Source organism: Simochromis diagramma, unplaced genomic scaffold, assembly GCF_900408965.1.
Source record: "Simochromis diagramma unplaced genomic scaffold, fSimDia1.1 OVJJ01000293.1, whole genome shotgun sequence".
Lineage (NCBI taxonomy): Eukaryota > Metazoa > Chordata > Actinopteri > Cichliformes > Cichlidae > Simochromis > Simochromis diagramma.
The window spans coordinates 24,414,423-24,426,491 of NW_024386801.1; the positions used below are offsets into that span (position 1 = coordinate 24,414,423).

At 40.3% G+C, this 12,069-nt stretch overlaps 1 protein-coding gene across 5 annotated transcripts in view; it reads left to right on the forward strand.

Moving 5' to 3' along the window:
• ptprz1a (protein tyrosine phosphatase receptor type Z1a) overlaps window positions 1–12,069 on the forward strand; it is a 95,238-nt gene that overhangs the window by 15,809 nt on the left and 67,360 nt on the right. For all 5 annotated transcript variants that reach the window (XR_005695090.1, XM_040026717.1, XM_040026718.1 and 2 more), the window contains exon 2: window positions 7,339–7,401. Coding sequence is in view for 4 of the 5 variants with exons in the window: in XM_040026717.1 (XP_039882651.1) it covers window positions 7,339–7,401 (63 nt within the window). In the remaining variant the exon portion in view is untranslated. The remainder of the gene's footprint in view (window positions 1–7,338; window positions 7,402–12,069) is intronic.

Here is a 12,069-nt window from a genome sequence, read left to right on the forward strand (position 1 = left end):
GGAGAGATTGCATTCCATAATTTCCTCAGGTATTAATAAAGTATTCTGATTCTCTCAGCTGAAGATGGATGGATGAATGGAAATTTAATGACTGGACTTGTTGCACAGGTGGCATCCTATTATGGTGCCACACTGAGCTCCTGAAAGCCTCCCATTCTTTCACAAATGTTTGTAAAAGGAGTCTGCGTGCCTAGGTGATTGATTTTTATACACCCGTGGCTGTGGAAGTTATTGAATTCAATGATTTGGATGAGTGATTGAATACTTTCAGCAGTATAGAAATAGACTTTTTTTGATCACACATTGGGGAAATTGACTTGTTACAGTATCGCAAGGGACGTGGGACACAAGGTAAAATTGAGATATATTGGGAAAAAAAATTTTTAAAACGGAAAAATATTTTTAAAATAGTATACAACAAAGAAAAATACTATACGATACAATAGTACAATATACTATATAAAGATTGTTACTATATACAATAAGATACACCAAGAGTTTTATTTTTATATATGTATATAAAGTGCAGTGGGAGTGATAAAAATATTTATGTATTTTAAACAGTATTTTTCCTGTGTGGATATTTTACAGTCTTAAAATGAGGTTCTCATTCAACCTGGGTTACTTCAGTGTTTACTGCCCATTTTCCCTAGTTGGCAACTTGGAAATACTACATGCCTTGGATGCAGCATTAAAATCGTCAAATTCATTCATGAAGTAGTCTTTTGATTTGACTACATGCTCTAACCGACGTCCCTAGGCATACCATTTTCAATTGATTTACTCTCCAACTGAGGATTAAGTTGACAAAGTATTTAATCCAAGAAAGAGGGCTTTACATTCATCCTCACACTTCCCTTCTCATTGTTGTTTCTGTGGGATACAGTGCTGGCATTCTGCTCCATCCATTTAAGTCCAGTGTTTAATTAAGTTGTTTTTCTGTTGAAGGAGCTTTTCTGGGGGCCTTTGACAAACTCTTTCGTCAGTGTGTGTACAATCAGATTAGAAACACATCTGCTGAGAATCAAAACACCTCTACTTAGAAGACATGCTTTATAAATAAGGAAATCTGCGAAAAAGGTAATTCAGTGCTTAGTTTTGCAGGACTTATTAGACATTAGAAAAGGTAGAAATTTTGAGTAAATAAGACAACAAATATTTGCTTTATCTCAAAAGTTGGGCAGTTATTGCCTTTGAAATGCTTTTTTTTTTTAACTTTTTTTAAATGTTGGGACAGTTTGTGTGTAAAACGATGTATGATGTTTACCTGGAAACACTTGTGCAAAATACTAAACCACCTATTTGCTTAATATTTATAACTAAATGCTAAAAATCTGGCCCTCTTTAACAATCTATTAAGTTGTTTCCTTTTCCTCTCCATGCTGCTACCTCTCTAGCAGACAACCAGATAAAAGATAACAGAAGCCATCATAGTGTCATTAGCACTAGTCATTGTCATTAGTGTCAAAAGACCTCAGCCTGCCCAGCAGATAAAGCCAACTTTGGTCCACCTTGTACAGAGCATAAGTGTTATGTGACTAGTCCTGTTTATTGTTTTGGTAAATGGATTTGTACTTTAGTGTCCAAACCACAGTTATGCCGTCAATGAGCATTTTACTGGTGTTAATGAGCAGGTGGTGAGGTCACACCAGATGAAGTAGGCGATACTCTGGATCATCAGAGAACTTCTGGAGATGGCATTTTGTGGTGTTGTATCTGAAGTCCGAAGTATAGAGGATAAAGAGGAAGGGACAGAGGACCGTCCCCTGAGGGCCCCCGATGCTGCATATCACCACTTCAGACACACAGACCTGAAGCCTCACGTACTGTCGTCTTTTGATGAGGTAGTCCATTGTCCATGCAGTCACAGTGCTTCTAGTACTCTACAGCTGTGAAAGTGATCTTGCCAAAAAGTAATTCTGTGGATTGCATCATCCACCCCAACACCAGGATGGTAAGCAAACAGCAGGGGTCCAGCAGCAAGAGAATGGAGGTTGTTGATCCCCTCCAGACTCTTCATCAAGTGGGAAAAGTAAAAACACAGGTCTAAAATGGTTAGGCTCCCTGGGGTATACAGTCTTTAGCACCAGAACGACACAGGAAGTTTTTCACTTTGGTGGGAGGAGTGGGAAAATGCAAAATCTTGTCCGAAGAGGGGAGAGTAGCACATTGGGAGTGGGGCTTGAATCAAAAGTCCATTTTCCATTAGTACCTACTCAGGTCGACTTGCCATGGATCTACGTGACTCGACTCACATCGACTTGCTTTCCATTACAGCCCAGTAGTACCTTGTTTGCATGCTTGTTATCATTGCAATGAATCTGCACGTCCTGCGACGTAATTACTATTGACACGACTGCGACACACCAGTTGGTGGCATGCAGTCTGATGCTGTCACATTTTAGTACCTGTTTTGATCAATTGGAACCCTAGCTGAGCAGGTACTAAAAAGTGCCTGGTACCAGTTACTATGACCTAATAGAAAACCGTGGTGAACCGTGACGAGTCAATCCGAGTCAGTACTAATAGAAAAGGGGATAATCTCCCTTTAAAAAAGGGACTCAGTTCACGATTGATCTATTCTGTAGTCTGTATCCATAACCAGTTTTGTCAATACTCTGACTGAGGGTTGGTTCACGCTTACGCAGAAGTGCAGTCAAGACAGAGCAGTTGGATAGGACTCCTTCTTTTGAGGTCCAGGGAAGCAGGACTGCCAGGCCTTCAGTTAATCATTCTGGGTATGTTTCATTCATTAGCAGCAGGTTAATTTGTGCAGCCAGACATTCATTGTTAGTTAGTTAGCTTCTTTAGCCAGTAAGTGGGATTCATATCATGGCCTGGTGCTGTCCAACTCTTCATGCTTCATTCTTTTTTGGATATCTGCAACTGTTGACGCTTGTTCAGGGAGGTTGCTATGGTTGCTCTTAGCACCACCAGATACCCAGCATTGTTATTATGGGTTACATCCTTCTCCCACATAGTCCTCCAGTATTGCTCCATCTCCAGCCTTGTTTGTTATAGTTTCCCTGCCACTGAGTGTACACCTTCGATGGTTCAATGGAGAACAGCTGGTTTATCCTCCTGGCTTCTAGAATAGAATAGGACTTTATTGTCATTGTACATGTACAACGAAATTGTAGGTGCTCCACACCGACTGTATCTTATGTATGTGTGTATGTATGTGTGTATGTATGTGTGTATGTATGAGTGTATGTATGTGTGGAAAAACAAGAGGAAAAAAATACAAAAATAAGAAAAAGGCACACATTGGAGAACAAAACAGTTGCAAAGTGCTCAGAGGCAGTGCAAAGAAAGGATTGGTCCGCGAAGAGTCAGTGTGTGAGTGGCCTGAGTGATAAAGGTTACTCAGACCATGGCTTAGATTGGTGAGGCAGGATTGCTGGGCAGCAGGTCAAACAGGTGGTGAGCGGGGTACAAGGGGTCCCCTGTGATGGCACTGGTTTTCCTGAGACCTTCCTGACGAAGGTCTCCAGGGGTAGCAGAGGGCAGTAAATTATTTCTTGGGAGGTGTTAATTACCCTCTGTGCAGTCTTCCTGTTCTCATTAGTGGCCTGTCCATACCAAATACCCAGGCAGTAGGAGAGCACACTCCACTGAGAAACATTAGAAGGCCAGCAGCAGCTTCTCATTAAGGTTATTCTTCCTTAGGACACGAAGGAAGTGCAGCTGTTGCTGGTCCTTCTTTACCAGAACGTTGGTGTTGTCAGTCAAGGTGAGACCTGAAGTCCATTAGGAATTCTTTGTTTTAAGGACGTTCAGCTTCAGGTTGTTTTCTGAGCACCAGTGGGACAAGTTCTCTACCTCCGCCCTGTACGCTGTCTCATCTCCATCAGAGATGAGCCGAACCATGGTGGTGTCATCGGCATACTTTATGATGGTATTCAGTGCCTTCAACAAATGCACTGGGGCTTGGTTCCCAATAAATAACTTAGATGTAGAAAAAGGTGCTTCTATGTATGTGTGTGAACAGGTGACTGAGATGAGGCGTATTGCATAGTGCTTTGAGTACTATTTGAGTAGATTAAAAAAGTGCTATATAGTAATCAGTCGTTTACAATGGTTTGAGATCATATTCAGAGTTTGTTAGTGTCTGTGTGTATGAAATAATTAATTTTTTTCCTGTTGTTTTTTCTTTCATTGGATTTTCATAGAAATAAATAATTCATCCTGTATTTTTACCAGTAATTCATCCAATGAAAATATTACTAATACCACCCCCACCATGCTCAAATCCTCGTTGGCATCAAGAGCTGAGGGTCAGGGATTCGGGTGGAAGTAGAGGGGAGGGGGTTGTTACACATTCTGGCATGAGCACCAGTTCTCACCCCACAGCCTGTAGATGTCCTGGCTCTCCCAGGGTTTAGCTAATCCTCTTATTCAGCTTCTGGCTGGAGGCTGCGGGGCTCCCACAGACCGGAGCACAGAGTCGGCCACTCTCCGCTGAATAAACACAGTGACACAGTTGTGGTCTTTTTCTATTTCGTACAGGCGCTGAGCAAGAATTCTCCATAGAATCTATTCTACTCCTTCACTCTTTTCCAGTAAGCATGTTAACCCACCACCCCCAATCATCAAGACCTGAATTACATCTCTCCTACTCAGTCACCCTCCCATGTTCACTTCTTTGTTCTTCTAAAATCAGCTTTTCTCTCTTGATCCCCTTTTGCTCTATAACAGAAACCTTTTTTTTCTTCATTATTGATGGCCTCAGGAATATTTTCTCCAAACAGCGCAACAAACACTAGCCACATTGTGTAGTGTGACATCATTTTGTGCTCCCTCCACAGAGGTTCCCAAGCGCTTTGCTTGCCGAGTTTACTTAACAAAGGAAATTATGATTTGTCAAAAAACCTGAACATCGTGGACTGTAAATGTGCTAATTACCTCAAACTTAGCATAATGTCATCCATCCCAGTCACCTGTCCCAATCAATTTGGAAAATAAGGTTATTTTGTGCTTTCAGTTAGAGCACAAGTGATACCAGACTACCATTTAAAAAATGAATTTGAGGCATGGTTGCAAAAAAAATCTTTCTCTTGCATGCTCATAGACTAAAAAGGAATCTGATGCTACTTCTGATCTATTAAACATGCTAAAATGTCTTAAAAAGAGCACAAATTCTCACAGCTTTGAGATATGTTTGTAAATTCAGAGACAACTGTCATTTTTAATTTGAGTTTACAAGCTTTGACTATTACAAAGTTAAAGCAAATATGGGAAAGTGTATAGATGTATATGTGGCTTTTAAAACTTCAATTTAGTTGTTGGGTTCCTGTTAATATGCACTGCAAATAAAAGTCTTATTACTTTACAAGAAGAGTGCTAGAGAGCATAATTATTTCTTGATTAAATTCTATTCACATTAATTGTCAAACATTTTGATTATTGGTTGTTTTTTATGATTATTTTTAAACAGATGTCCCTAACATGAACTTGTACCAGGTTATTAAATGCTAGTTATTAATTGTCTATGTTACAAAAATCCAAGTTTTTAAGTTTCTGATTGCAAGCCACACAAAAGATGAAATTTGAATGATTTTTTTTTGTTGTGTTTTTTTTTAAAACAGGCAATTCCTTTATTATGTAGAAATTGTAACCTTGTGGATATGTAGTGACACAAAAACTGAGAATTTTTAAAAGTATATTTGAATCATTTGAGAGGTTAAAAAAATCTACAAACTCAACAAATAAAGTATGCGTAATCAAATTATCCAGACAAATTATTTGTCATTGGCCTAGGTTCCCAGCTTTGCCTTGTTGGGAATTAAGCTTAGAGTGTAACTTTGATAACCTGAAATTTAATCTAAACTGAAAACTTTAGTGCTCTTAACACTTTCGTGACAGATTGTTAGCTAGGGAGAGTGTGACGCCAGTGTGTATATATGTATGCACAGCGACATCTGCATACACAGGAACAGACTGTAATAAGCTCTTGTTGATATACTGGTTACAGAGCAAACAGGTGTTACATGTCAGAACTGCTTACTTACACTGTCTGGCTGACATTTCCAGCTTAAGAGAGACAGAGCTCACAATTTCCTGTCAGGGTTGGCCCTACTGACAGCACAGAGCTCACACCCCAGACCTCGGCAGCATTTTAGCTTGTGTCTCCAACTTAACATGGCTTCTGTCTGTGACTGTGCCATGTTGGCTTGAGCACAACACCAGACTGTCATTAGACTGCCACTTTTGCCAAAGAAAATCTTTTTGTAGAGGTATAATGTACAGCAAAAGTCTGCCATTTGAAGTTTATTTACTCTCATCCACAAATAGTAAATGCTTACATCTTTAGCAAAGATTTTTTTATTTGTCTAAAATATTTACATTGACTGCCATTTACTCACTTGCAGCACAGCCAGAAACCTCACCACCTTCCCGAATTAATATGCCACACACTATAGAGCAAGTTCACGCTCACATCTCTACCCTATTAAGAAAAAAATGGGGGTAAAAAAGTAGCAAAATTTTATCACTAACAAAAAAATGGCACTGTGACACACACCCCAGAACACACACGCACACACTGGCGTTATGTTTGGGCAGCAGCCCTTTTATTTGTGGCAACACAAATTTTCTGATATATCTGAGCAGTATTATCAGGTGCTTCTCAAGTGAGTCTCCTGTCCTGCAGATGAGCTCCATTCAACAGCTTGAATTTAATTTGGTGGCAGTACCTCTTGTTCAGCCGTAGGACTTTAATAATATCCATGAAGTTCTCCACCTCCTGAAGGTTCTGGTTAAAATGACGCTTCAGCTCAAAGTAACAGTTTTCTTAAGTAGAGCAAAGACTCCTGATACGAGGTGCAGTCCATGATGGTGGAGCTTGAGTCCATTTCACAGCAGCCTGGCCTATAGAGAGAAAATACATTAATGAAAAAAATAAGCTAAAAATGAATAATTACTCAAATATGATGCAGAATATACTTAGGCTGCTTGCCCAAGTCAAATCTGTCACATCTGTGTATTTAAAAACAAACAAACAAACAAACAAACAAACAAAAAGATCCCCATGAACTAAACAGAAGAGAAGAAGTTAAAGAATTGAAACTCGGAGGTAGGGTGGGGCACGTAAACGAGAATGAACAGCTTGCAGAACTGGGCGAACCTATATAGATGACAACCGGAAGGAGCGTGTTTGGAGGCGTGGCCCCGCTCCTGAAATTCCGATACTTAATCTCCAAATAAAATACCCACTGTTATTGTAGTTAACTTGGATATGTTAAATAATTTATGTAAATAGTTCTACTATTCATAGATAAAGAAACTGAATACTCTATGTAGAACATGTGTTGGTGACCATTTGTTTCTGTCTTGCAGCTGAAGGATATGGATACAGGAATCAGCGCAAATTTTCAGAAGACATTGACTGGTCGTATGCAGGTGAGTCAACAATCACAGGTAACAAAACGAAAATGTTCAAGCAACTTCTGTGCATTCAGAACGTTCCTTTCCATGTGAAAGTAGAGCAACATGGTGTCAACAGATTTGGGAGGTCTTCATTTTGTTATGTGTTTGTGTACACTGCTGTTTGGTAAGACTCTTGAGTATATATATTATTAGTGTGGGTCTTTTGAAACTGAGTGGATGCTTGGTGAAGTCTTGGGACTCGTCTGCAAACTCCAATCCACTTTTTGTGGTGGGGGAATAGGTGATACCCCGAACACGGTGGTGTTCTGGGGCATTGACATTGCTGGCCCTGGACTAACCTTTTCCTAACCCATGGCAGGTTGTGGGAGATGGGGGTGCCTACTGAGCCACAGGAGGTAGAGGATTACCCTCCTTCCGGGGGTAGTCCTCAACCTCTTGGTTTTACCTGTCCCATCCTTCCCTCCTCCACACTCCCTCATACAACACATCACTCACACACGTAGTCTTGAAGGGGGTGTCGTGGATTGCGTAGGTTAGTGTGTAAGGCCATGAAAGGGCCCCCTGTGTAACGGATATTCATGAATACACGGATGCGCCTTATGCCCCCCCGTCCTCCTTTTTTAATTACACACAGGGGTTCAGTAAGGGGGACATCTTCCTACACCCCTGTTTCACACACTCTGCCTCAGATCGGGGGCAACAAGCAGTTTGTGGTGGTTCAGGGCGACATCTGCTCACCAACACCATGGGGGGGGGGGATGTTTGCACGTGTCTTTGTCTTTCTGTATGTCATCAGTTGGTAGGTGAGAGCGAGTGAACGAAGTGTATGAGCGTGTGTGTGTGTGTGTGTGTGTGCATGGTGGGGTCTGGGTCTGGGGCTTGCTGGGCCTTGGCCCAAGTGGGACATGGTGACCAGGTTGTGTGTACTTTTGGGAGCTGCCTGCCTTCAGGCTTCTGGGGGGCATCAATGCAGTTACCCTAATTATCAAGTACATTTGTGACAAAGACACAGTGACTGCGTGTGAGAATGCCTGACTCATACACTCTCTCCCCATCTCCTTCTCACGCTGTCCTCTCTCTCACACACATACTATTGGAAAATTGTTGATTTATGTGTCTGTGTTTTTTCACATTTTTTGTGCTCCAGGTCTTGTATGTTTGTTTTTTTGGGGGGGGTTGTTTTGTTTTATTTTGTTTTTGTCTCTTACAGGTGCAGTAGTTGGCAATACATTCTGCATTTTATTTGTTTTATTTGTTTAAAGTTTGTGGCAAGCCTATTCATGCTGTTATGCATTAAGCAAACACCAAAAGAGTATGGTAGGTATAGAAGCTCTAGCTAAAATAAAGAGTCTCAGTGGCATGTAAAGGAAGAAAGAGCAGAAAGATAAACCTATAAGACTTCCACACCCAGTACTGGACACCACTACCAACAATACAGACTGCATTGCCCTTTAGCTGCTGTTACATTAATCTTGAAACTTGATTTTTAGGCGAGAGGTTTCTTCCCTTTATGTGTTCTTAAGGATCAAATACGGGCCTATCAGACTGCCAGTTTTTAGAATAGAATAGAATAGAATAGAATTCAACTTTATTGTCATTGCACATGCACAGGTACAGGGCAACGAAATGCAGTTTTGTTTTGAAAGATTCATGTTTCCAAAAAAGAAAGGGGGGACAAAGGAAAAACTGGTGATAAACTGACTTTTCTTCTGTCACCATTAGAGCTGCACGATTAATCGTTAGAAAATCGCGATCTCATTTCCAAATGACAACGATTTAAAAAAAAAAAAAAGACGACGACGACGATTGTACCGCATTTTGATCCGGGACGTAATCTGCATGAAAACAAGCGCTCACTCTTCCTGCTCAACAAATGACAAGGGCGGAGCCTTATACCACGTGATACAGAAGCTGTGCCGTGTGATGCTAAAATTGGCAGGGAAAAAACAACGGAGAGCACGTCAGGGATGACGAGAAAGTGACAGGAGAAAATCCGTCCCGGTCAACCACCCAAACATCAATAACGGGAACCTTATACAGCGCTTCCCTATACACGTCGAACTCCCGCAGGCACAAAGAAATTACGGAGGCTATCACTTGTCACCTGACCAAAGATATGGCTCCCATCAACACTGTGCAAAACGAGGGATTTAGGAAAATGATCAACACCCTAGACAAACGCTACACAGTGCCGTCCCGCAACTATTTTTCTATTGTTGCACTACCTGCTCTATACATGCAGCGTCGAGCAACGGTGGAGACGGAATTACAAGCAGTACAACATTTAGCGGCAGCGACAAAACGTGAGACATTTGTTGTTTTTATGTTTATTTATTATTTTTATGTTCAGTCTCAACTGTTACGAAGTTGATGTGCAGTTAATAAGTGCAATAAATATTTATACTGGAAAAGAAAATCGTGAGAGAATCGTGATCTCAATTCTAAGCAAATAAATCGTGATTCTCATTTTATGCAAAATTGTGCAGCCCTAGTCACCATCATATTTTGAGATTTTGGATGATTGGATAGAACCACTGGATGAACTACTATATATGCAGGAGTATTTAGAACTATATTCCTAGGACTATGCTCTTTTAGACCTCAGATAAGACTGCAGAGATCTCAGATGACATTCCTAGAATCTACTGGAGCCAAACAAAGTTTGGGGGGGTGGGTGGATGTTACTGCCCTGAGTGTTCCAATTACCTCAGAGACCACTGTTGCTTTCATCTTCCACATCTTTTCTAGCTCCTCTTTCGGCTCTTGACCCCTCGAGTTCCTTATGTTCCAACTTATTGATATTGTTGTCGCTTTGCTATTGCTACATCTATCTTTACATCCTATCTTTGCTTAAGCATCTTAAAACACTTGGTTCTAGAACTAAACAAGCCTCTGGGATGAGAGGTGCAGTGTCTTCATCAAAACTTCACTAAGTCCAATCACTTTCTTTCCACGCTTCTTAAACTACTATGACCTGGATAAATGAGAACCTATGCAGACATACTTCCACGATGCTTCCCTTTCTTGCTCCTCTTTTTTTCTCAGGTTTCTGAATCCCTGATGGATTCACTAAGTACATAAGTACATCAGTTTGATGACATCTGATGTACTCATGGATCTTTGTATTTTTATTGTGGACAGTGGTTCTGATAGTGGCTATATAAATGATAGACAACTGTTAGATTGATAAATGTAAGGTTTTCCTACTTGATATTCAGTTTTTGTTGAAAAAAAAAAAGGGTCAGTTTCAACAAAAAATCTAAATTTGTTTCAAAGAGGAGAATACAATGCTCTCACAGTTACCCCAAGATAAAAGGAGTGATATTCTGATGTTGGAGTTTTCATGAACGTGAACTGTGCTGAAAACTGTTTCTCTGACTGAGCAAACACAAATGAATTAAACAAGCATGTTCTGACTTCTCCGATCATTCTCTAAAGTGGAAATGACTTCTCCATATTTTTAAGTTGGTCTTTGTTATGAATTCAAAATGATGTCACAAATTGGGCAGATGTCTCAACAATCATTTTAGTAACATACTCTGGACTGCATACTTTTATAAACAGGATTTTAACAGTAATCTCAGGATCAATGAATATATACAGTATATTCCAAATATTTTATAAATATTTTGTATTTAATTGTATTAAAAGACAAAACACATCAATAGCATTCACTAAGAAAGTTTTAGAGACTGGCTGAGATGGCGTGTTGCTTCTTCTCTGTAGAAAGCTCTTGCTTCACGATCTTTAAGAGGTGGAGATAGTGTCAATGTAATACAAATGAAGCGTGGCTGTGGAACATCAAGCACTTAATAAGAAAAGCAAAAAACCCTCATTTTAACATTGTCATAAAGTTCAGGAAATACAAAGAAGAGAATTGTTTATATAATGGTGTTCTGTAAATACTTTGTCAATAATTCCTACACCTTTGACACACAGCATCACTTTCAGTCTTCTGTCTGGCTTCCCACAGAGTTGACATTCACAAACCTGAAACAATGACTTGGTGATGTTCCGGGGTAGGATGAGAGCCATCTTTTCAATTTCTTCCATGTACAAGTCGGCCACAATGGGAGAAATTGGGGAGCCCATGGCACACCCATGTTTCTGTGTGTAGTACTGACCCTTGTATATAAAATATGTGTAATGAAGACAGTTCCAAAGGTAAACACACTTGGTCGATGCTGAGAGTAGTCCTGTTGCAGAGGTTGAGGTCATCCTGTAATCTCTTACAAGCTACCTCCAACGCTTCCGTGACTGGAATACAAATAAAGACACATGTAACATCATATAAGGCCATTGTTTCATCTGCTCCTGTAATGACATCTCTCACCTTCTCAACAAAATCCAAAATGTTCTGGATGTGGTGTCCAGAGCTGCCTACCAAGGGGTTGAGAATCAAAGACAAAAGATTTTAAGATGTCATAGGTGACGTAGTTGATTATACGGACAATTGGTCTTAAAGGTGTGCACTTTTTACCAATCTTCTGTAAACCATACAGACTTTCTTTTCACGTGTGTTATGAATAAATCTTCTTTTTTTCGGTACCGGTACTAGTTTTATTTTGTTGTATTTATCCGCGACACCTTAAAGGCCGGTCCGTGAAAATATTGTCGGGCATAAACCGGTCCGTGGCGCAAAAAAGGTTGGAGACCGCTGTGCTACTTAACTGACGAGAT